Here is a 23,697-nt window from a genome sequence, read left to right on the forward strand (position 1 = left end):
CAGAACTGTTCAATTTAGCTAGTAATAGAAAAATTCATCTGCACATCAATATTCCAACTCTCGATGCATGAGTCATTTTTTTCAAGATCAAAAGTATGCAGAAAAATTTCCTGCTTGATGTTTAGATCAATGCCATGTTATTATTTATGATGAAATCTTTTTAAATGACTTACCAATCTCCCTGAAGTATAGGCATAAAGATACACAGCTTCCTTAGACTTAATATCCTTTCTAATTATCTGGGATAGAAAGGAGGAAATAGTTTGTGGTGGGGATAGCCTTCTACAACCAAAATCAATTAATAGGTGGCATAGCACATAACTGGTAAATTGTACTGTACACTGGAAACACAGAATGTTTCAAAGACTATAAGAAGATCAATATCCTTCCCTAAACATTCTCAAGGTATGAAGGACATAATTGTTAAAAAGGTTCTTTATTTTAAATAATAAGAAATTCTAAGTAGGCAAATTCAGAATATTCATCCAAACCTTTATTGAGTGAATATTACATTGTCAATGAAACAAAAGTGAAGATGAGCCCTGGCTATGAAGCCAGGGATGCTCTCTCTTGTCTGCTTTTACTTCTTACTTCATCACATTACCTTCCCCCATCCCATGTTAACACGTCTCTTTGATCCTTAAAAGCTGTACTTTCATTTATTCAATTAACACTAGAATTAAAAAAAAAAAAAAAGCATAGTCAAGTCGAACAGAAAGCCATAACATCATGATATAAAAAAAGGATAAACAAAAGCAACCATACTCCAATAAAAATTAATTTAAAAAACGTGTAAGTACTGCTACAGTGTTATAATACAAACCCTGTAGAAACAAAGAAAAATCCATTTTGATTGGTAAAAGGGATGATATTCCCACAAAGTTGAAATGTAATTTTAACTGGTTGAATTTAAAGAATAAAATAAACAGACAAAGTCAGCATGTTTGAGAAATGCTAAGAATTCGAGTATGGCTAGAACACAGGATGAACAGAATCACAGAGGATAATATACATGATGGAAACAAGTTGTGCTGTATTCTGTACTTATTAAAGGGTGATTACCGATTTCTGAGCTAGGAAAGTTAAGTGGTACACAAGTGATACAGCTAGATGTATAGTTTAGGTAAAAAACTTAACAGTGGACTCCAGGAAGATCCAAAAGCAGGAGATCCAAAATACAGGTACTATTAGTTAAGAAGTTCCTATAATAATCCAAGTAAGAAATAAAGTTGGTCAAAACCCCCAAATAAAATTTAACAGTTAACTGAGTTAGGTTGGAACACTCTGAACTGAATATACAAGTCAATAGTATCTTAGATACTTGTAATATAGTAGTTTAAAGAAATACAACTAGTTTAAATTATTCCTGCTGCCGCTGCTAAGTTGCTTCAGTTGTGTCTGAATCTGTGCGACTCCATAGATGGTAGCCACCAGGCTCCCCAGTCCCTGGGATTCTCCAGGCAAGAACACTGGAATGAGTTGCCATTTCCTTCTTCAATGCATGAAAGTGAAAAGTGAAAGTGAAGTCGCTCAGTCGTGTCAGACTTATAGCGACCCCATGCACTGGAGCCCACCAGGCTCCTCTGTCCATGGGATTTTCCAGGCAAGAGTACTGGAGTGGGGTGCCATTGCCTTCTCCGAAATTATTCCTGAGTAAACTATAAATAGAAAATAACTATAATGTACACTTTATAATGACTTAAAAGGGCTATTTACATTTAGAGTATGTATTTTAAATATTATCAAAATGGAACTTAATATATCTTTATTAATTATACGTATATAATTTATACAAAAATGTTAAGGATTTTCCCCCCCATGGTTATAAGGATACCTCTGATTAACTTTTTTATAATTAGCTAACACACATTCATATGCAAATAATCACCATCCACTTAGAAAAACAATTAAAATACTATCTGCTGTGTAGTCAACTATTTATTGAGCACAACCTATTTTTCAGCACCAAAACACGTTTATTACCTTACAGAAATCAAAAAAACCATCCTTCGTCTCTTTCTTAGTTACCTCCCTAAGGTCATTACCATGTGCACGTGCTCAGTGGCGTCCAGCTGTTTGCAACTCCATGGGCTGTAGCCTCTCAGGCTACTCTGCCCAAGGAATTTTTTAGGCAAGAATACTGGAGTGGGTTGCCATTTCTTACTTCAGGGGACCTTTCCAACCCAGGGATCAACCTGCATCTCCTGCATTGGCAGGCAGATTCTTTATCATTGCACCACTTGCAAAGCCATGGTCATCACCACCTATCTATAATTTCTTTTAATAAAATACATGTAAGTGGGAAGGTATAAGAAGAAGTATTATTCTATTCTGGAATTTTAAAATGAGACATGCACACGTTTAAAGGTTATACATTTTAAATAGATATAAACTGTTAATTCCTAAAAAATATTTAAAAAATTAACCTCATTTTAATTTTTGGTTTATAAAAATAACTTTAATGGCAGGGTGTCAATTCAAATAACTGTGTATTATGATGGTCAGCTACATATAAGATATATATTCTTTCAAGTTTAAAGTACCTCTCCTAAGAACTAGGCTAATGGTTGATTCCTTATTTTAGTTCAACTGGAATAAAACCTAACAAGAGTATTTTCTGGTAAAATACAAAAAATATTAGTCGCTTAGTCATGTCCGACTTTTTGTGACCCCACGGACTGCAGACCTCCAGGCTCCTCTGTTCATGGGATTCTCCAGGCAAGAATACTGGAGTGGGTTGCTATTCCCTTCTCCAGGGGATCTTCCCAACCCAGGGATCAAACCTGGCTCTCCTGCATTGCAGGTGGATTCTTTACTGCTCGAGGCATCAGAGAAGCTGTATAATACAAAAAATTACAGCCCAAAGGTCAAGCAACACAGAATTTAATACACATTGAGAAGAACCTAACAGGTAATAGTAGAAAATTCTAGCCAGCATCTACTTTTGTGTAAGATTATCATACAGAAAACTTGTTCTATTAAAAGTATCTTCTATAAAGGGAAGAAACTAAAAAGAAACAACTATGTAAGAGATCTAGTTCAGTGCCCTCCTTCTACAAATTAAGAGACTGGGACTCAATCTTAAGTAACTTGTCCAAGACACATCTCAATGGTAGAATCAGGACTGATTCTGGAACCTGACTTCTATTCTGGGCTCTTGCTTACCATGTCTGTGTTCTCTCATTTTATGACTGAATCATATTACTTATTCACTAAGTTTTTACTTTAAATTTGGAAAATTAACAAGCAATGAAATGTCATCTACCCAACAATTCTCGAGTTGTTTTAAAAAAATGAGCATAATAAGAATAGGATGCAGTTCATAACATTAGAGCACTTGCTTGGCTTAAGGTTAAGAATTTCACACAGGAAAAAGTTCACTTTACACAGAATTTGGTTTGGCTAACAGAAACCTTACATGAAAGTCACAAACTTGGAAACCTCTTAATCTATATCATAGTAACTTCATATGTCGTGAAATGGTTTTCTATAATCTTGACATTTTCTTCAGATAGCCAGTTTTCCTGTTTTAGCTGCCTTATAAGAGCTTCCAAAGACTTCAATCTCCCTAGAGTTTGTTGTTCCTGTAACTCAAGGAGAGTTATCTTTGAATGTAGTTTAGACACTTTCTGCCAAAGATGTTCCTTATTTACATCTTGTCTGCAGTAAGAATGCTCAATCTGTAAAACTTCTGTCTCATAGTCTACATCCTTATATGAGTCTTCGATGTCTATATCTTCTTCCATTTCCACTGTTTCTTTGGGGGCAGGTATAAAAGAATTAATCGCAGGTTTGGAATTTTCTGTAGGTACAAAAATGGCAATAACGGATTCTTTATCTGTGTTTAATTCTTCAACTGTTTGAGTAACTGTGCTGAGTATGAATGGATTTTCCTGTGCTGACTTAATTTCCACAGAATTATTTGTAAAGTGTGGGTTAGCAAGATGATTAGTAGTTATTTCAATCACTTCTTGGGTTTCTAAAGGCTGCTGAATGCCCTCTGAACTTGCAGTTGTCAAAGTAATAGTTGTAGAACTTAGATTCTCAAATGATGTGTGAAAACCACCTATACCCATGTCTTGGTTAACTGATGTTTCCAATATAGATTCTGGTTTTCTGGTACCTTGTTTAACTAGACTAAGAGTTAATATGTTATTTTGCACACTTTCTGCTTTTGGATCTGGTGGTTTTACCAAGGCAGATGATTCAAGTAATTCTGCATGTTCAGGGAGGAGATCTGTATTAACTGGATGCTTCTTTGGCTCATTTGATGCAAAAGATTCTTCTGACTTGGCTTTTAGGCATACTTCTTTCTCACTTTTCAATTTTTTCTTCTGAGATTTTTTTTTGGAAGGATCTTTCTCCTATAAAATAACATTTTCAAATTCTAAAAAAGATGTCCTTACTAGGCTTTATCCTCTTATTAGTTAGTGCTATTTCCATACAACTTTGAGTAGTATACTGACCAAACAAATTTATTCAGTTAAAAAATGTTTTCAGTATGTTAACAGCTCAAAATGTATGTGAAAGCATTTTTTAAAAAAATTATGCATAATCAATATATAAAGAAAAATCTCAGATCATTCACAAGACTAGTAAAAAAATCTCAGATCATTAATTTACATTAAAAACTTAACCTGATAATTTATGTATGTGTTATCTTTGGCTCCTCTTAAGCTATGCTTCAGAATGGTTTATTAAAAAATTATCACTTTCAGTAAAAGTACACATGAGTTTTCCTTTCTTAAGTATGTGTTTTCCCAACAGTTATTTTTCACTCTCCTCCCCCTTCCTGACTACCTGCCACCCTGCAATCTGCCACCATACTCAGCATTAGCCCCTTCTCCCCTACTCCCTGCCTCCAATACCTGATTGTCTTCAGGCAAAGCAAATATTGTTGGAATTGCAGTTTGTTTCAAATAGCGAATACCCCATCTGATGTCAAGAGAGTCAGGAGTAAAATGGTCACTACACAGGAACTGGTATTTACTTGGAACCCATGAATCTCGTTTCATATTCTTTAACCATTTTTCAAGTCTTTCTTTGTCATGTAGAGGAAACCTGAAATTAAAAAAAGGAAAACTTTGCTATATTTTAACAGTAATGCCAGACTCCAGGCCTGTATATACAGGTAACCCAAGGGCCACAAAGACAACTGCTCCTACCATACAACAGCATCTTCATGACAACAACTGCCATATCACCTCTGCAGCAAAGAAAGCTAAGGTATGAGGTGTGCAGCCAAAGCTTTTGTCTGAGAAGTATAACTCAGGGTCCTTCAAGTAAAATATTTATGTTACTACAAAGGATAAAATCTATTCATATTTTCTATGGATTATGTTTCTTTTTCATTCTGTTGTATAGTCTGTAGAACTAGTAAAGAGTTTTGTTAACTAAAAAGTTCTATTCAAATATTCTTCATAGTAATATAACAAATCAAACCATTTCCTGTCTATAAGAAGCATTAAACCTAAGGCTTTTATATTAATATTTTTAAAATAAGGAGATGTTAATTCAAAAAATGGTTTAGCTAACATAAAAGGAATACTATATCTTATAAAACTACTAATATTCCATTCTCTTTACTGGAATCAGCCTCAATTCCAACCATCTATAATGTAGTCCAACATTTCTAGTCTTCTTTAGCTAGTGGTTTGGGAACTCTAAAATTCAAGTATTCAAGTTCTGAAAGAGAACCAAACATGTTAAGAGGGCAGACTCATATTTTATAATAGGAAACACATCGAAAAGACAAAGAAAGGCAAGAGAGTTCTTTATATATGTTGTTCCTGTACCAAATAGCCTGGATATTCAGAGTTGGCTCTAACACACTACATGTTTTAGGGTAAAATTTGGACTTGCTGCAGAATTTGACAGAAAACTTTATTCTACCAGTGTAAACAGGTTTGTATTAAACAACAGTGATTTATACTTCTTTTGAACATTTTATAGGAACACAGTCCAAGACACATATTATATAATAATCTCCTATTTTTAAAAAGGAGTAACATAAAAGGTTCTCATACAAGAAGCAGCTGTTATACATTTCTCTCAATCACAACCATTTATGCTTTGTAGTAATAAGATCTTATAAAAAAATAAATATTGATAACGTAGTAAGATGCTAGATGAAAAGAATCTGGGTGCTTTGTAGGAAATAATTTTTAACCCTGATATCGTTCCACAGAAAAATCATATTATCTGCTTTTGGAAGTTTTTTTTACCATTAATACAATATTCATACACAGTTTAAAAAGTTTTTAACCTTACATATATCAGTAACTTATATTATAAATACGATAAACGTAATGAGAAAAGGCATTTAGTGGCAAAAAGAATTTTACTTTCAGAGGACTTAGAATAATCACTGGTATAAACTGAGCACTATATTCATTGAATTTCCTAATTAATATAAATTTATTTTGCAGCACGTGACAGTGTTAGCAAGAAAATTCTTCAAGTTGGATGCTATTAGGGGACTGAACACATGAAATTTTAAAAAGTCAATAAAAAGTTCCATTTCCAGTAAATTCATATTTTGAGGAATAAAAATCTATAATTGACTTTCTCTGGCCTTATTATTTTTCTCTCCTTAAAAATAGTAACTATGCAGTCTACAAGACTAAAGAAGTCCTAGTCTGAGGTTATGAGCCCCCCAAACCCAAGGCCAAATAAATATGGGAAATATGGTATTAAGTTCAACATGATTCTTTGCTACAAACCTCCTCAGAGCCAGTGACATTCATATACCAGAGTATGTTTATCCCCGTAAAATATCTCTGCAACCTGTGGAAGGGCTTCAAGGAAGATAACTGTAGAAACACGGCACATAGTTCAAATCATTTGGAGTTATCAGTTTTTTGTTTTTTTCCATTAGGTAAGATAATGGAAAGCAGCTGAGTCATTACTGAACAATGAGCTTTAGGTCTAAAGTCAAAAAAGCTTCACAAAATAGCTAGTGAAACTTCAAATTAACTTAAAGACACTCACATTAGAGCTAAATTATTTAGAATTCCACGGACAGACGAGCCTGGTGGGCCACAGTCCACAGGTCACAAAGAGCTGGACACGACTGAGCAACAAACACTTTCACATAAGAAATAAAGGAAATTATAGAATAGTCTAAACACGTTGATTTCTCACAAACACGAAGCATGTTATGAATGCCAAGTGCTATTTTATGTTTTTAGACGTTACGTGTGAATTCTGTACTATTAACGTGTCCACTTTACAGATGGAAGGTCTTGGGTAGCAGGGTTAAATAATTTACAGGTCGTTCAGCTACAAAGTGATGGAGCCAGGATTTGAACCTAAATCTGGCTTTGGAGCCGGGTATCTTACTAATAAGTAGTACACAATACTTCTTCCCTATTGTTCCAAGTAAAAATGAGTACTTTTGGGGTTCCTCAAAAAAATATTTCGTGGCTATAGTTATTTGGAATACATACAGTAATTTGGAATAAAGTAATTTGGAAAAAACTCTACTTTTCCAGAGTTCGCTTTCTGCCACTTCACTTTTAGGAAAGTTTGGTCTAACAGGTATTAGGGCCCAAACAAATTTTTCGCTTTTACAAAATAAAAGCAATTGCTTCCTCGCTTAGAAAAGGCTTCCTAGGAACGCTCTACGTTGGGAGAGCGGGGAAAACCTGTTAGCCCTTACTTACCTGCTCCCTGCACCAGTGAAGAATTATCTAGAGCCCTGAGCAGGTGACAGATTATAATTCCGCCTCTGCCACAAAACTTTCAAGGTATGTTACCTTATCTTTTCTGAAAAGCCTGTTTTCTCAGGAGAAAATGGAATAACATCTATGCGACCTAACTCACAGGAGGTGTAAGATAAACTTGGAGGGCACCTTCCCATTCGGCACGTTTGATGCACCTGAAGTGATTCAGTTCAGTTCAGTCGCTCAGTCGTGTCCGACTCTTTGCAACCCCATGAATTGCAGCACGCCAGGCCTCCCTGTCCATCACCAACTCCCGGAGTTCACTCAAACTCACGTCCATTAGCGTTGTTCAATGAAATGAGGTCAGGGGAGGTGGGGAAACGCTCTGAAAACCAGAAGTGTCGCTCAAATTTTACCGCTTAAAATGCCCTATTAACACCCCCAACAGACCCCTCCCTATGCCTCGCCACACGCCCAGCGTCCTCCCTAGAAATGTCAGAACATTTCCAGGTAGACTCAACTCGCGCCTTCGCGCCCTCCTCCTGCGCAGAAATCAAACACTCCCGGAGAACCCAGGACAAATTTACAGAGCAGACAGGAGACGCCAAACCCTAACCCCAAACGCCACAGGACAGCGACCCAAAGGCAAGGTGAAGCTTCCGCGTTAGGGGCAACTTACGGGTAAAAACTAAGCTTTCGCTCTTTATTATTTCGTCCCCGGCGGTTCTTACAGCAAATCGCTGCGCAATAGCGGGGCATCCCTGCAGCGCTGCCACACAAGACCCGAGCCGCCAAGGGGCACAGGCGGGACTTCCTCACCGAGGCGAGGCTGGAGATCCTTGCTGCCCGAGGTATCGCGCCTGCGCCAGGCGGGGTGGAGTGGAAAGACTCGGCCACCCTGAACTCACTTCCGTTTCCGCCGGCTTCGGTTCGGCCCTTTAGGGGGTTGGAGCCGGAAGTGACGCATGGGCTGATCAGCAACAACAGTTTTCCACGTGCGCGTAGGGCGCCAGGGTCAGGTGGGGAGGCGGGAGCCAATAGAAAAGCGTTTCGTGTATGTCCTCCTGAGGTGCAGGCGCCCGCAGCTACCGGCCAGCCAGTGGGGAGCGGGCTGTGCGGGAAGGCGGTTGCGAGAGGCGTGTGAGGTCGGCGGACAGGAGGCAGTGGGCCCGTATCGGCTCACGGAAGCTGCTGAGGCCGGGGTGAAGGCCGAGCCGAGCGGCCGTGTGGAGTCGCTGGTTAGTGTCGCCGGTTAGGAGCAGCAGCAGCCGGAGGTTGTGGACGAGAGACGAGGCCGAGGTCTCGGGGAGGGGGGTTAGGCCTCGGTATCCGCTACGATCGCCGCTGGGGCTTCGGGCTGCCAGGTGTTCTTGAGGAAAATAGGGGAAAGGTGATGGCAGAAACAGCGTAGTGCTGTTTGTCGTGGGGTTGTGCCGCGGGCTTTCTCGGGTGTGGGCAGCTCCTCTTAGGGCCGGACCCCGGGTGGGACCCCGAGCCCTTCAACCCAACGGCTGCATCTGGTCTGCTAGGGCGAGTATGGGTGAGGGCTGACGGTCTAGTCCAAGCAGTCACCGGTTCTGAGGAGAGACCCTCGGGACTGTCCGCCAGGTCCCTCTTAGGAATGAGGAGTCAGTATAAGGCAGTCAGTCTTCTAGGAAAGGATGGGATATTCACCTTGAAACTGTGAAATGAAGTTTATTAAACCAGGAAGGTACCTCTCTGCCAGTGTTAGACCCGCCCTTTGGCAACCGCCCTTTGGCACCGCAGTACACGCTCGGTTTGTGTTCGTTTAACCAGGAGTTTGTACTTGATTCTTGGTACCCGTGACTGTGACTAACTCTCTGGAAAGAAGTGATCTGTCTACTAATTACGCTTCAAACGGGCCACAGGAGAGGAAGGCAGGCAGTTTCCACAAACCAGAGTGTCTTTCGTCAGGCATGTTATGTCATCTTAGGTTTATAAGCACTCCTATATTCAAAAAACAGGATCAATTCTTTTTAAATCGCGAATCATTTAATCTGTAGTCTCGAGAATTCCAAGTTGTATTCTAGGTGGAAACTTCTTTGAGGTTAGAGAAATACTTTAATGACTCCTGAGAAGTTTGAAAGTAAATTTACCTTATCTGTAGTACAAACAATGAAAGTTCAATTTTTTTTTTTTTTTGGCAGCCTTAGCAGAAATCCTAAATTTTGTTAATTACGAGTTTTTAACATAACATATATTCATGCTTTTGTATTAAATATTTGAGATCTTACAGTTTTTTTTTTTTTAAAGAGATTACGTTCTGTTGAGTTGTCAATATTATTGTGATATTGAGATTCTATAAGTGCAAGCCTTGGCTCCTTTTGCCGAAATGAAAACTGAAAATTTCTTTGTTGCTGTTGAGTCATTAAGTTGTGTCTGACTCTTTTGCAACTCCGTGGACTGTTGCCTGCTAGGCTTCTCTCTGCCCATAGGATTTTCCAGGCAAGAATTGTGGTGTGGGTTGCCATTTCCTCCGGGGATCTTCCCGACCCAGGAATTGAACCTGCGTCTTCTGCTTGGCAGGCTGATTCTTTACCACTGAGCCATCTGGGAAGCCTGTTTCTTAAGGAGGGAAGGTTACTGCTAATTTAGACATATGGGGCTATTTACCATAGACATGTTTCCAGTTAAATTTTTTTAAACCCCTTTAGAATATACATCGGAGAAGGCAATGGCAACCCACTCCAGTACTCTTGCCTGGAAAATCCCATGGGCGGAGGAGCCTGGTAGGCTGCAGTCCATGGGCTCGCGAAGAGTTGGACACGACTGAGCGACTTCACTTTCATGCATTGGAGAAGGAAATGGCAACCCACTCCAGTGTTCTTGCCTGGAGAATCCCAGGGACGGGGGAGCTTGGTGAGCTGCCATCTATAGGGTCGCAGAGTCGGACACGACTGAAATGACTTAGCAGCAGCAGCAGAAGCAGAGTATACATTCTTGAAGATTAGGATTCTTTCAAAAAGTATTTTGATTTTCCACCCTTTTTGCATTACTGCATTAGTGTACTTTAAATCCTGAAAGCTCACCCAGTTCCTTTTAAAAGAAAAATCTAAAGATTAATTCCATAATTTTTTTTCTTTTCTTTTTTAGGATATTAGAAATGGCTACTCCCCAATCAGTTTTCATCTTTGCAATCTGCATTTTAATGATAACTGAATTAATTTTGGCTTCCAAAAGTTACTATGATATCTTAGGTGTGCCAAAGTCGGCCTCGGAGCGCCAAGTCAAGAAGGCCTTTCACAAGTTGGCCATGAAATACCATCCTGATAAAAATAAGAGCCCTGATGCTGAAGCAAAATTCAGAGAGATTGCAGAAGGTATGTAAATGACTATTTCCAAGGTCTCAAAGGTATTAAGTAGTAAAGGAGAATGATAGGTAAGAAGTTTGTATGTATTTGAAGGTTTTGTGGGAGATGAGAGGTAAAGTGGGATGTATATGTAAATGTAATGAAAGTCTCAAGGCTGTTTTCTTATAACATTTTGATCCTGGATGTATGGAAGTATATACTTTTTTGGGCATTCAGATCTAAAAATGTTGAAAATGTAGTATTTCATTCTTTTATTATTTATAACATCGCTTATTGTTTATGTTAGGAATTTTAGATACCTCAAATTTAAAGTTTTTATGAAGTATGGAGATTAAATATAAAACTATTGAGCATAAAAAAATTAAATAGATTTTAAATGTTTTTTTTTTCTTCCTCACTTGGTCTACATCTCAAAGCCACATTTGTCTTTAAAGGAAAAGTTTTAAACAAGTTTTGACTTAATACTAATTCCGAAACAGATTGCATCTCCTGAGCATTCAGTAGTTAATGTTGGGTAGTGGTAACTGGGAGTTGGAGTTAAACATTTATTTCAGCTAGTAAGGAGGTGAAAAATCTGAATTCCTCTTAATTTGCTCGTTAAATTCTTTAATGCAAGCAGTGATTTTTACACAAATAGTATGAAGAATAACTCTGAAATTGTTGCCCATATAATTATTTTTAGTAATGGTAGCATTTATTTAACATTTATTGTATAGATACTAGAGGCAGGTATTGTGCTAACTGCTGATAGCATACAGTGGGTAAGACAAAAAATCTCTGCCTTTTGTGACTTTTTACTCTTACGCTTGTAAGCTTTGGTTTTATTTGTGCTGTGAAATCTTTTCATAAAATAGATAAATTTAAAAGGTTTGGATATATGTAATTTTGTTTCTCTTCAGTTACTAAAGTATTTTTATTTCTTTTCAGCATATGAAACTCTCTCAGATGCTAATAGGCGGAAAGAATATGATACACTTGGACATAATGCTTTTACTAATGGTAAAGGACAAAGAGCTAGTGGAAGTCCTTTTGAGCACTCATTTAACTTCAATTTTGATGACTTATTTAAGGACTTTGATTTTTTTGGTCAAAACCAAAATACTCGGTCCAAGAAGCATTTTGAAAATCACTTCCAGACACGCCAGGATGGTTCCAGTAGACAAAGGCACCATTTCCAGGAGTTTTCTTTTGGAGGTGGTTTGTTTGATGACATGTTTGAAGATATGGAGAAAATGTTTTCTTTTAGTGGTTTTGACACCACCAACAATGGACATACAGTACAGACTGAAAATAGATTCCATGGATCTAGCAAGCACTGTAGGACTGTCACTCAACGAAGAGGAAATATGGTTACTACATACACTGACTGTTCAGGACAGTAGTTGATTCTTTTTCTGTTCTCATTAAACCCAATTAGGTGACTCCTCTTCAATATCTTTGATGCAGAAAGAATTTTTTTGTGAACTATTTTGACAAGTGCATGATTTCACTTAACTTAATATAGCTGTTAAATATATTTAAATTGTTTTTGACAATTCAACATCTAATTAGGAGACCAGTAGCTAATTAATTTCCCTGATTAGACAAGGTTCTTTAAAAAAAAGATACTATAATTCTGCCTGGTCTTTTTTTCTCTACTTGTCCTTGGGCTTATGACCAATTTAAGGAAAGAATTGACTTTGCCTGATAAATATTTAAAGGTTAAACTTTAAAAGTTATTCTAGATTTAAATTATGTGAACATGAATGATTTTTTTTGAGTGAAACCTTTGCTAATTTAAAATTGCATGCTCTGTAGCATCTCTGACTTAGGTTGCAAAATGTATGTGAAACTGTATAATTCAGTTCAGCAAAGGATGGCAAGCAGTATCTTGTTTAATTTCCACTGAAAGCTTGAGAAAAGTATGGTTTAATATTTACCACAGAACCATGCAGAAGAATTGGAGTAAAGGAAATGATTGTGTTGCTCATAGTTTTTAAGACCAAAAGAAAGTTGAAAACTTAAATATTGTCAAGAGATTGTTACCTGTTTGATCCCTGGCTAATGATTTTGTAGTGTTAAAGTCATAGCTGTTTTACATATCTTTTCACATTTCTTAATTAGTTGTTGGCCCTCTAGGTCTTAGTGTGAATTTATGTATTTTTGTGTGTGTGTGGTTTTTCTTCTTTGCACTCATCTTTAGAGATTGACTAATACCTCATTCTGTTTATAAAAACAGCCAGTAATTTCTGTGCAACCTTATTATGTGCAATATTTTTAAATCCTAAGAAATGTGTGCTTTTGTTTTCAGATGGACTTATTTCTTTAGTTCTGCACTTGTTCCATGTTGTACTCCATATGAGTACTAATCCTATGGATACATATTAAAACTAGTAAATATCTCATACAGCTTTGTGAGTGAGAGAAATATAATATTTACAATATGATCTCTGTTTTCATTTTATTCTTAAAAGTCTATTCTGCAGTTCTGGAGGGTATATAAGCAATTGAGCTGCTAATACTGACCATAGACTATTCTAGAAGTTTGAAGATTTTGTTAATTATAATTTTGGTATATTTGCTTGCTAGGAGCGAGTATTCTTGCCACTGGTTCTTTCCTCTTCAGGCCTGGTTGGGAAAAAGCAGACTGCATGAACCTATATTTGTTAGTAATCATCTTTAATTTGAAATCTGTGAAGAAAATGAATGTATTATATTTATGTATCTTTATTAGTTCCTAAAAGTTATACATACTACTTTCATTTGATAATAAGAAAATCACCTGCCTTGAATTTTGGTCTAAAAATTCTCTGTGGCCTATTAAACAGAAAAAGTAAGGCAAAAAAATAAGCAAAAAAAAATTTCAAATCACAAACATGAAGGATTATTTTATCTAGTTTTAAACATTCATTTGACTGCCCCCCCCGCCCCCCCTTTTTTAAACCTCTCATTTTGCTCTTTGGCATACTTTTTGCAAGGGAAAATGTACCATGAGTCATACACACTTAGGATACAAGCTAAATATAAAGAAAGATCCTTAGATAATCTAGGTATATGTGTGAGTAATTAGCTGTGTAAGCAACTAGAAATTAGACCAGTAATCAGTATAACAATTTCCTCCGTAATTTAGAATTTTTTTTCTTTATAGTTTGTATAGGTTGAATGTACAAAGAGAATGGTGAACTCCTGTAGTTATGCAATGACCAATATGATAGCTTAATCTGTACTCCCTATATAAGTCAACACAAAATCTGTCACCTTTTTTTCTTCTATATAAAATAGTAACATAACATGACTTTATGTTTTTCTGGAGCTAACTTGTGTAATTCTTCAAGTTTTGGGGATTGAGTATGTCTTGCATTGGGTACTGTAGTGCATGTGGTAAATTTGAAGTTCTTTTGGTGCTGTAGATTGGTAGGCAGTTTTGTGCTCTAAATTTCAGATCCAATTCTGAGATCAGTTCCATGAAAATTTAGGTTGCCTAGTGGCTCAGAGGTTAAAGCATCTGCCTCCAATGCGGGAGACCCGGGTTCGACCCTGGGTCAGGAAGATCCCCTGGAGAAGGAAATGGTAACCCACTCCAGTATTCTTGCCTGGAGAATCCCATGGACGGAGAGGCCTGGTAGGCTACAGTCCACGGGGTCGCAAAGAGTTGGACACGACTGGGCAACTTCACTTCACTTCACTTCACTTCAAGGTCAGTTAAGAATTTATGCATTCATGAAGTAGTTATTTTAATTTTTCTAAATAAAACCACACTAGGGGAAATGGTGCAGTGGCACCCTACTCCAGTACTCTTGCCTGGAAAATCCCATGGATGGAGGAGCCTAGTGGGCTGCAGTCCATGGGGTTGCGAAGAGTCGGACACAACTGAGCGACTTCACTTTCACTTTTCCCTTTCATGCATTGGAGAAGGAAATGGCAACCCACTCCAGTGTTCTTGCCTGGAGAATCCCAGGGACGGGGGAGCCTGGTGGGCTGCCATCTATAGGGTCGCACAGAGTTGGACACGGCTGAAGCGACTTAGCAGCAGCAGCAGGGGAAAATGAGACCACTGTTGAACAGAATACAGAAATTTATATCAGGAATAGGTCTCTAAAATTTATATTGTTCATGTTAATGCTGGCACCTTCAGTTCCGTGTGACATACTGAATAAAGTCAGTCATGGTGGTTTCCCACCAAGTTCCAATGACAGAATACGATGAAGCCATGGTTCAGTTGCTCAGTCGTGTCCGACTCGGCGACACCATGACTGCAGCATGCCAGGCTTCTGTGTCCATCACCAACTCCCAGAGCTTGCTCAAACTCACGTCCTCGAGTTGTTGATGCCATCCAACTGTCTCATCCTCTGTCGTCCCTTTCTTCTGCCTTCAATCTTTCCCAGCATCAGGGTCTTTTCAAATGAGTCAGTTCTTTGCATCAGGTGGCCAAAGTACTGGAGTTTCAGCATCCGTCCTTCCAATGAATATTAAGGACTGATTTAATTTAGGATGGACTGGTTGGATCTCCTTGTGGTCCAAGGGACTCTCTGAGTCTTTTCCAACACCACAGTTCAAAATTATCAATTCTTCTCTGCTCAGCTTTCTTTATAGTCCAACTCTCACATCCATACATGACTACTGGAAAAACCAAGCTTTAACTAGACGGACCTTTATTGGCAAAATAATGCCTCTGCTTTTCAATATGCTGTCTATGTTGGTTATAGCTTTTCTTCCAAAGAGTGTCTTTTAATTTCAAGGCTGCAGTCACCATCTGCAGTGATTTTAGAGCTCTCCAAAATAGTCTCTTGTTTCCATTGTTTCCCCATGTATTTGCATGAAGTGATGGGACCAGATGCCATGAACTTAGTTTTCTGAATGTTGAGTTGTAAGCCAACTTTTTCACTCTCTTTCATTTTCATCTTGAGTTCTTTGCTTTCTGCTGTAAGAGTGGTGTATCTGCATATCTGAGGTTACTGATATTTCTCCCAGCAATCTTTATTCCAGCTTGTGTTTCATCCAGCCTGGCATTTCGCATGATGTACTCTATAAATAAGGTAAATAAGCAGGTAACAATATACAGCCTTTCCCGATTTGGAACCAGTCTGTTGTTCCATGTCCAGTTCTAACTGTTACTTCTTGACCTGCATACAGATTTCTCAGGAGGCATTTAAGGTGGTCTGGCTTTCCCATTTCATTCAGAATTTTCCACAGTTTATTGTGATCCACACAGTCAAAGGCTTTGGCATAGTCAATAAAGCAGAAGTAAGTATTTTCTGGAACTCTCTTGCTTTTTCAATGATCCAACTGATGTTGACAATTTGATCTCTGGTTCCTCTGCCTTTTCTAAATCCAGCTTGAATATCGAAGTTCACGGTTCACGTACTGTTGAATCCTGGCTTGGAGAATTTTGAGCATTAGTTTGCTAGCGTGTGAGATGAGTGCATAGTTAAGATGTTGGAGTGCAGTAGTTTGAGCATTCTTTGGCATTGCCTTTCTTGGGATGAAAACTGACCTTTTCCCGTCCTGTGGCCACTGCTGAGTTTTCCAAATTTGCTGGCATATTGAGTGCAGCACTTTCACAGCATCATCTTTTAGGATTTGAAATAGCACAATTGGAATTCTATCACCTCCACTAGCTTTGTTCATAGTGATGCTTCCTAAGGCCCACTTGACTTTGCATTTCAGGATGTCTGGTTCTAGGTGAGTGATCACACCATCGTGGTTATCTGGGTCATGAAGATCTTTTTTGTACAGTTCTTCTGTGTATTCTTGCCACCTCTTCTTAATATCTTCTGCTTCTGTTAGGTCCATACTGTTTCTCTCCTTTATTGAGCCCATCTTTGCATGAAATGTTCCCTTGGTATCTCTAATTTTCTTGAAGAGATCTCTAGCCTTTCTCAATTTATTGTTTTCCTCTATTTCTTTGCATTGATCACTGAGGAAGGCTTTTGTATCTCTCCTTGCTCTTCTTTGGAACTCTGCTCAAATGGGTATATCTTTTCATTTTCTCCTTTGCCTTTAGTTTCCCTTCTTTTCTCAGCTATTTATAAGGACTCCTCAGAGAACCATTTTGCCTTATGCATTTTTTTTCTTGAGGATGGTCACTGCCTCCTGTACAATGTCACAAACCTCAGTCCATAGTTCTTCAGGCACTCTCTCTATCAGATCTAATCTAAACGAAGCCATGAACATGCTTATAACATAAAATAACATCCAGGAGTTTTGAGGCATGATATAAAAGGGTATAAAGCAAAGAGCTTGAATTGAGAGGTAAATCTGAGAACCATAGTTAAGATGTTGGAGAAGCTTTTAAGTCTCAGATTTTTAGTGAAGAAATGGGCCAGAGCTCAATTATGTTAATTCATTGAAGAACTTCATTGGGAACTCTTGCCCTTTTGCTTTCAGGTAAACTGTTGACAGCTTTTTCTTAAGGTCAGAGACTCAGTGTAACTCTTCAAAGAAAAAGATTATTTCTGGGTGGGCTCCCCAATTGTGGGCATTGAGATGACATGATAGATTGAGCAGAGGTGAATTTTCACTTGGTGGTGGAGAGGGTGGTGTTGAATAATAGTAACACTCCAGTCCCAGAGTAAATAAAACCATATTTTGACATGTAGGGAGCAATAATTTCTGCATCCTGATTACATACTTACCTGCAGTTGCTTGCAGGTTGAAATACCCTGACAACTTACAAGAAACCATAGCTCCTATTGAAAAAGGAGCTGTAATGCAGGCATACGTTACTGTTGAAGAAACTGTTTTTCTCATCTATGCAAATTGAATTCCTTCATAAACACATACATATGCTCAAGGAATTCAGACATTTAAGGAAAACCAACAGTAGGGAATAGAAGCCTGGACATCAAACCCCGTATTTACTGGTTGACTATGTAGGCCTCATTGAGAAGGTGAATATACAGACTTGAGTTATATGTATGAAAGATGGAAATGTGTAACAAGTCCTAGGAAAAGTGAAGAAGCTGATATAGCTGGAGGTCATTGATAAGGCGGAGTAGTTGGAGATGAGTCTATAAAGATAGGTAGGTGGGCAGGACAGATCCTGTAGGGCTTTGTCAGCTTTTGTAAAGATTTGACAATGGAATGTGATAGCTGAGTTTTGAGCAAATAGATGACTCACTTTCATAGACTTTAGAAGGATCATACAGGCTGCTGTGTTGCTAGTAGACTGTAGAGGGGCAGTGGTGGGCTAGAGAGATCAGTTAGACTACCTTCATATTCCCGGATGAGAGATTAATGCAGCTCACACTGCACCAGTGGGAATGGTTGCCAGGATTATTTGCTTAACAATTGGATGTAGGCGTGAAAGAGGATAAAAAGATTATTCCAAGCTTAGTGTTTAGAGAACCAGAAGGACAGTTGTTGTTAACTTAAGATGGGGAAAGCTGCAAGAAGACATTTAAGGGGAAAGATGGGAAGTTCAGTTGGACATACAATTTTGAAATAATGTATACACAGGGTTAGAGATAGGCCTGGAATTTGGAGAGAGCTGAGCTGAAGATGTGTATTTCTGAATTGTCAAAATATAGGGAATATTTTAAACCACTAGTCTAAATCACCAAGGGAATATTTATAGATATAAAAAGAAACAATCCAAGAACTAAGCCCTCAAGTGCTCTAAAATTAAAGGCAAAAGAGCCCCTCCCCTCCCCCCAAAAGAAACATGAGGAGAAAATGAGGAATACACAACGATATCTCAGAAGAGGCAGCCAGTGTGTTAGGAGTTTTGTGTCTTGGGAGAAAGTGAAAAAAAGTTTATCAAGAAGTAGAAAGTGGGGCTTCCCTAGTAGCTCAGAGGTGAAGAATCTGTCTGCCAATGCAGGAGACACAAGTTTGATCCCTGATCTAGGAAGATCCTGCATGCCACAGAGCAACAAAGCCCATGTGCCACAACTATTGAGCCTGTGCTCTAGAGCCTGAGAGTCACATGCCAGTTTCAGTAGTTGCAGTGCCCAGGCTCTAGGGCACACAGTCTCAGTAGTTGTGGCTTGAGGGCCCTAAAGCTCATGGGCTCCAGGAGTTGTGGCACTCGGGCTTAGTTGTTCCATATCGAATCCATGTCCCCTGCATGGGCAAGTGGATTCTTAACCACTGGACTACCAGGGAAGCCCCACCATTAGAGATTTTTAAAGAAGACTGGGCTTTTCTCTTTGTACCCTGAACTGATAGCTGAATTTTTCAGTTAGGAATCAACCTCATCTTAAATGTTACAGAATCTTGGCATTGGTAGGTTTAATGTTTGTGGTTTCAACTATTTGGGACAGACTCCAAATTTCTATAATATAAGAATTTGTGATTTTTTGAGGTATAAAATGGAATTCCATGCCATATTAGTGTATTACTAGGTAGTAAGTAGACCTAGCCACCTATCCAATATCTACAAATCAAAGTATCTTTGAGTACCTCGTATTTATCATTGTGTAGGCATTTAAAGAAGGAAATCATATGCTAATGGTGTTGACTAAATTAGAGATATAAGTCTCTTTCTTCAAAGTTGAGGCTATTGTATTCTTTTTCATGTGAAGATTGGTTGCTACCATGATCCATTTACCGGATCAAATCTTTTGCTTTGATCCACTGCTTTCTATTCTGCCCCATCCTGCCACTGTCAAACCTCAATTTCCCTCATTTATTTGAATACCTGTTTTGAATTTTAACTACTGGCCTGGAGGGAGTCAAATCTACACCTGTTTTCAAATCTACATTGTTTTCACCTTCCCTCCACCAATCTATGCTGCTGACATCTCAAAGATGCTTCATGGTAGTCTTTTTTGGGTTATGACACATTATATAATTATCACTCACTAAATTAGCAGCTTAAAATAAAAAACTTTCCACTATTTAATTTTTTAAGCTTAATTTATTATTATTCAAATATAATTTCAAGTAATAATGATCACTTGAAAAATTACATGAGTGATTACACATATTAGGGAAAAGTCATTAAAATCATTCGCTGGTATTTTACAGTTTATTTTTAGTGACAATGAAATGTATTAACATGTTGGTATTATTAAAAGAGCAATAACATTTTCTTGTTTTAAATGAATTTTACTATTTTCTACATTATGTTTCATAATTAGAAATGGAATGAGTTGATGTTTTCTAATGCATAATTATTTGGTTATTTGTATTCATTCTTATCATTTAGATAATACTGATTCTCATTCCCTGACACACATCAGGAATATAGACCCACATACATTAGAGATGTAAGATACAGAGAAAAACATTTTCTTTCCTTTTCAGAGAGCGTTTTTGTTCCTTCACTCCGTTTCCTTCCCTGTTGTAGGTAGAGGTGCTATGTTAGTTGGAATAGGCTAATCTACTCTGTAATAATGTATCAGTCACATTCATATTCTTAAATATTGGAATAATATCAAAATAAATATGCCTAATGACTGTATTACTTAATGCTATATTTAAAAAAAAGAATAGCTGTAAACTGTGTTATTTGTGTGTTCAATGAAAATAAGTATGGGAAACACTAGTTTTCTTTATTCCCCTGAAGTGAAAGTGAAGTCGCTCAGCCATGTCCGACTCTTTGCGCCCTGTGGACTGGAGGAGGACTTTGCGCCCTGGAGGAGCCCACCAGGCTCCTCCATCCATGGGATTCTCCAGGCAAGAATACTGGAGTGGGTTGCCATTTCCTTCTCCAGGGGATCTTCCCGACCCAGGGATCGAACCCAGGTCTCCCGCATTGCAGGCAGACCCTTTAACCTCTGAGCCACCAGGGAATTCCGTATTCCCCTAAGACTTCTCAATTATTTTTTTACATGCATAGCTCCGAGAAGCAAATATAGTTTGAGGCATTTCTAAAATCTATGATCAAAAAACTCTTTTTCTAGGAGCATCTCTCTGGACCAATTAAGTAAAAGAATTCCATGTAACACTCTGGAAACTCTGGACTACCAATACCTTTAAATCTAATTAAAGAACACACTTTTGTGGAAAAGACAAACTTTAAACACTTTAAAAGTTTTCCATAAATAAGTGTTAGGATTAATGTCCCTTATAGCACTACTATGGGCAGTAGAGAAAATTAATTAGAAGAGTGATTTGAAGAGACAGCCATGTCATTGAAAGTGTAAAGCACATGTGTATAGTATTACTTTGCTGTTCTTTGTTATAAACATTACAAAGCTCTGGATTAATGTTAGATTTTGGTCATCAAGATAGAATACATATGCTTAAGAGATACATTATACATAGTAATGCACCTTAAGGGATCCAAGCCTAAAAGTCCTCTTTTTCTTATTCTCAAAATGCCCACTGATGTCTCTGTGTTGGTTTGCCACATGGAAAATGACATAAAAAATATGCATATAATAAACTAGTATTGGAGAAATCAGAAAATTCACCTGGATGGAAAAAAAAAAAAGCACAAAGATAAATGCATCCATGCTCATTCATAGCTGGCAATTTTCTTTCTTCATTGAGAAAATGGAAGAATTCTGAAAAGAACTCTCCAAGTTTCCTATCATCTTCTATAGAGGCTGCTCCACTTCCTCTGCCTTTCTATGAGCCCACTACCATCAGTAAACTCCTTATGTTCCCTCCTAAAGCCAACCCCTCCACCATAGACTGGATCACATCTCTCAGAACATTCAAAAATATTCTTCAGAAATTCTTCCCTCTTGTTCCTGTTATCAGTTTTTTTGCTTTCCATTTAATAATTCCTACCAGGAAACAAACCTTTTGCTAGTTCTATGTTAAAAAATTTTTTTTCTCTTGACTCTACTTTTCCAACCAGTTGCTGTCTAATTTCTTTGCTCATCTTTGTAGTGAGACTTCTTCAAAGAGTTTCCATTCCCACCAGAACTCTCTACCAGAACTACTCTCATCAGGGTCGCTGATGAGCTCCACATTGCATATCAATGTCAAATAACAAATAAATTGGCCACTTTTCAGTCCTCATCTTTACACACAGTTCAACATTCTCCTCCTTAATATATATCTTGGCTGAGCTCCCAGAACACCAAACTCTTGGTTTTTCTTGTTTCTCATTGATTGCTTCTTAGTTTTCTTTGCTGATTCTTTTTTCTCTTCTTTGTGTCTTTTCAGTCTTGGTTCTTCCCTCTTCTCTTTCTTCTTCTTCCTCTTTCTTTCCTTCCTTTTTCTTCTTCCCTTCCCCTTTCATATGTTACCTCTCTTCTCTTCCTCTTTTTGTGATTTTAAAGTCATCAGTATAACTGCCACTTACAAATTTCTGTCTCTAGGACAACTCTTTCTCCTAAACTCTGACTCTCATATTCAACTATCTACAGCTCTCTTCAGAATATCTAAAATAGAATTCAAGATATTCCAACTCAAGTCTGCTTCATCTCAGCTGATTGTCAATCCATCCTGCCAGGTGCTCAGGTTGATTCTTGGTTTCTCTCTTGCTCTTGCAATCCCACCGCATAGCCAATTCTACTGGCCATACCTTCAGAATCTTTTCAGAATCTCACAACTTCTTATTACCCTAATATTAATAACACCATCAGCTCTCACATGGATTAGTGGGGTCAAAGTGTTGACTAAAAAAGATGTACAGCTTGTGAGTTGCAAGTTAAGTTCTAGTTGGGGCAAAATGAGGACTGCAGGCTGGGAAGCAGCATCTCAGATAGCTCTGAGAGAATGCTCCAAAGCAGCAGTGGGTGAAGGTGAATATATAAGGTTTTGGTGAAGAGGGAGTTCAATACCATGAAGCCCTCATTTTAAAAAGACTTTTTGTTGTTGTTAGTCATGAGGATGAAATCCCTTCATAACCATGAAGGGATTTAGTGCTTCTCTAGATATGAGGAGATGGAAGGATTGAGATAATAAAATCTGTTCCTAAAAACATCCAACTACCCAAAGACTTTTCCCACTAGGGATCCAATCAGTCAATCCTAAAGGAAATCAGTCCTGAATATTCATTGGAAGGACTGATGCTGAGGCTGAAACTCCAATACTTTGGCCACCTGATGTGAAGAACTAACTCATTGGAAAAGCCCCTGATGCTGGGAAAGATTGAAGGTGGGAGGAGAAGGGGATGACAGAGGATGAGATGGTTGGAAGGCATCACTGACTCAATAGACATGAGTTTGACCAAGCTCCAAGAGTTGGTGATGGACAGGGAAGCCTGGTGTGCTGCAGTCCATGGGGTCGCAAAGAGTCAGACATGACTGAGCGACTGAACTGTCCCACTAGATTCCCTGGAGCACAGAGTGCCTCACTCCACCCTGAAATCCCTCAGGGATTGTTGAAGGTCAACAGCCATAGCAGCCCTGGGTTCGATCTTCATAGAGGCAGATGGCAAAGGCCTTTGTTGTTCAGTCATTAGCAATGCTCTTGGTAAGTGCCAATTTGTAGTTGAAAAGTATATTTTCATTCTTTTTTCCTTATAATGTGTCATCAAATCAGCAACTAAGATTATCCTTTTAAAAGGTAAGTCTGAATTTGACGTTTCTCTGCCTAAAGTTTTCTATGTACTCCATTGTCATTCACAGTAGAAGCTGGTTGTTGTTGTTTAGTGGCTTAGTCATGTCCTACTCTTTGTGACCCTATGGACTGTAGCCTGCCAGGGTCCTCTGTCCATGGAATTTCCCAGGCGAGAATACTGGAGAGGGTTGTCCTTGCCTTCTCCAACAGTAGAAGCTAAATCCTTTATAACTGGCCACAAGGTCGTGCACAATCAGCCCATCCTCCTCCTTAACTCACTAATTTTATCTTCTACTCCTTTTCCCCTTGTTCACTCT

The 23,697-nt window shown here is 38.3% G+C and overlaps 2 protein-coding genes across 5 annotated transcripts; one reads left to right on the forward strand and one right to left on the reverse strand.

Moving 5' to 3' along the window:
* Positions 1–471: 471 nt before the first annotated feature.
* Positions 472–8,635, reverse strand: THAP5 (THAP domain containing 5). 4 transcript variants are annotated; one of them, XM_086398491.1, is made up of 4 exons: positions 8,484–8,611; positions 7,880–8,049; positions 4,869–5,061; positions 472–4,364 (listed from the first exon to the last, which is right to left on the reverse strand). In XM_086398491.1, exons 3-4 carry the CDS (start codon positions 5,013–5,015, stop codon positions 3,450–3,452), a joined length of 1,062 nt encoding a protein of 353 aa, XP_086254617.1. In that variant the 5' UTR covers positions 5,016–5,061; positions 7,880–8,049; positions 8,484–8,611; the 3' UTR covers positions 472–3,449. The 4 variants fall into 4 exon arrangements, with proteins under 4 accessions (XP_086254617.1, XP_086254615.1, XP_086254616.1 ...); XM_086398489.1 differs by having other exon boundaries at positions 8,344–8,591; XM_086398490.1 differs by lacking the exon at positions 7,880–8,049 and having other exon boundaries at positions 8,484–8,635.
* A 127-nt stretch (positions 8,636–8,762) lies between these two features.
* On the forward strand, positions 8,763–13,422 carry DNAJB9 (DnaJ heat shock protein family (Hsp40) member B9). The gene is made up of 3 exons (XM_086398495.1): positions 8,763–8,902; positions 10,779–11,005; positions 11,924–13,422. The coding sequence occupies exons 2-3, from the start codon at positions 10,789–10,791 to the stop codon at positions 12,376–12,378; spliced, it is 672 nt and encodes a 223-aa protein (XP_086254621.1). The 5' UTR covers positions 8,763–8,902; positions 10,779–10,788; the 3' UTR covers positions 12,379–13,422.
* The last annotated feature ends 10,275 nt before the right edge of the window (positions 13,423–23,697 follow it).

The sequence above is a fragment of the Bos grunniens genome, chromosome 4 (assembly GCF_055505025.1).
Source record: "Bos grunniens cultivar Pamir isolate PY7600 chromosome 4, Bosgru_T2T1.0, whole genome shotgun sequence".
In the NCBI taxonomy this organism is placed as follows: Eukaryota; Metazoa; Chordata; class Mammalia; order Artiodactyla; family Bovidae; genus Bos; species Bos grunniens.

Excerpts from the sequence above, each read along its gene's own strand:
- THAP5 (XM_086398488.1), bottom strand. The coding sequence starts at position 8,423 with ATGCCCCGCTATTGCGCAGCGATTTGCTGTAAGAACCGCCGGGGACGA. Across the intron at positions 5,062-8,343 it reads CGAAAGCTTAGTTTTTACCC|GTTTCCTCTACATGACAAAG; the intron begins GTAAGTTGCCCC and ends TTTTAATTTCAG. Across the intron at positions 4,365-4,868 it reads CTTTGCCTGAAGACAATCAG|GAGAAAGATCCTTCCAAAAA; the intron begins GTATTGGAGGCA and ends GTTATTTTATAG.
- DNAJB9 (XM_086398495.1), top strand. The coding sequence starts at position 10,789 with ATGGCTACTCCCCAATCAGTTTTCATCTTTGCAATCTGCATTTTAATG. Across the intron at positions 11,006-11,923 it reads ATTCAGAGAGATTGCAGAAG|CATATGAAACTCTCTCAGAT; the intron begins GTATGTAAATGA and ends ATTTCTTTTCAG.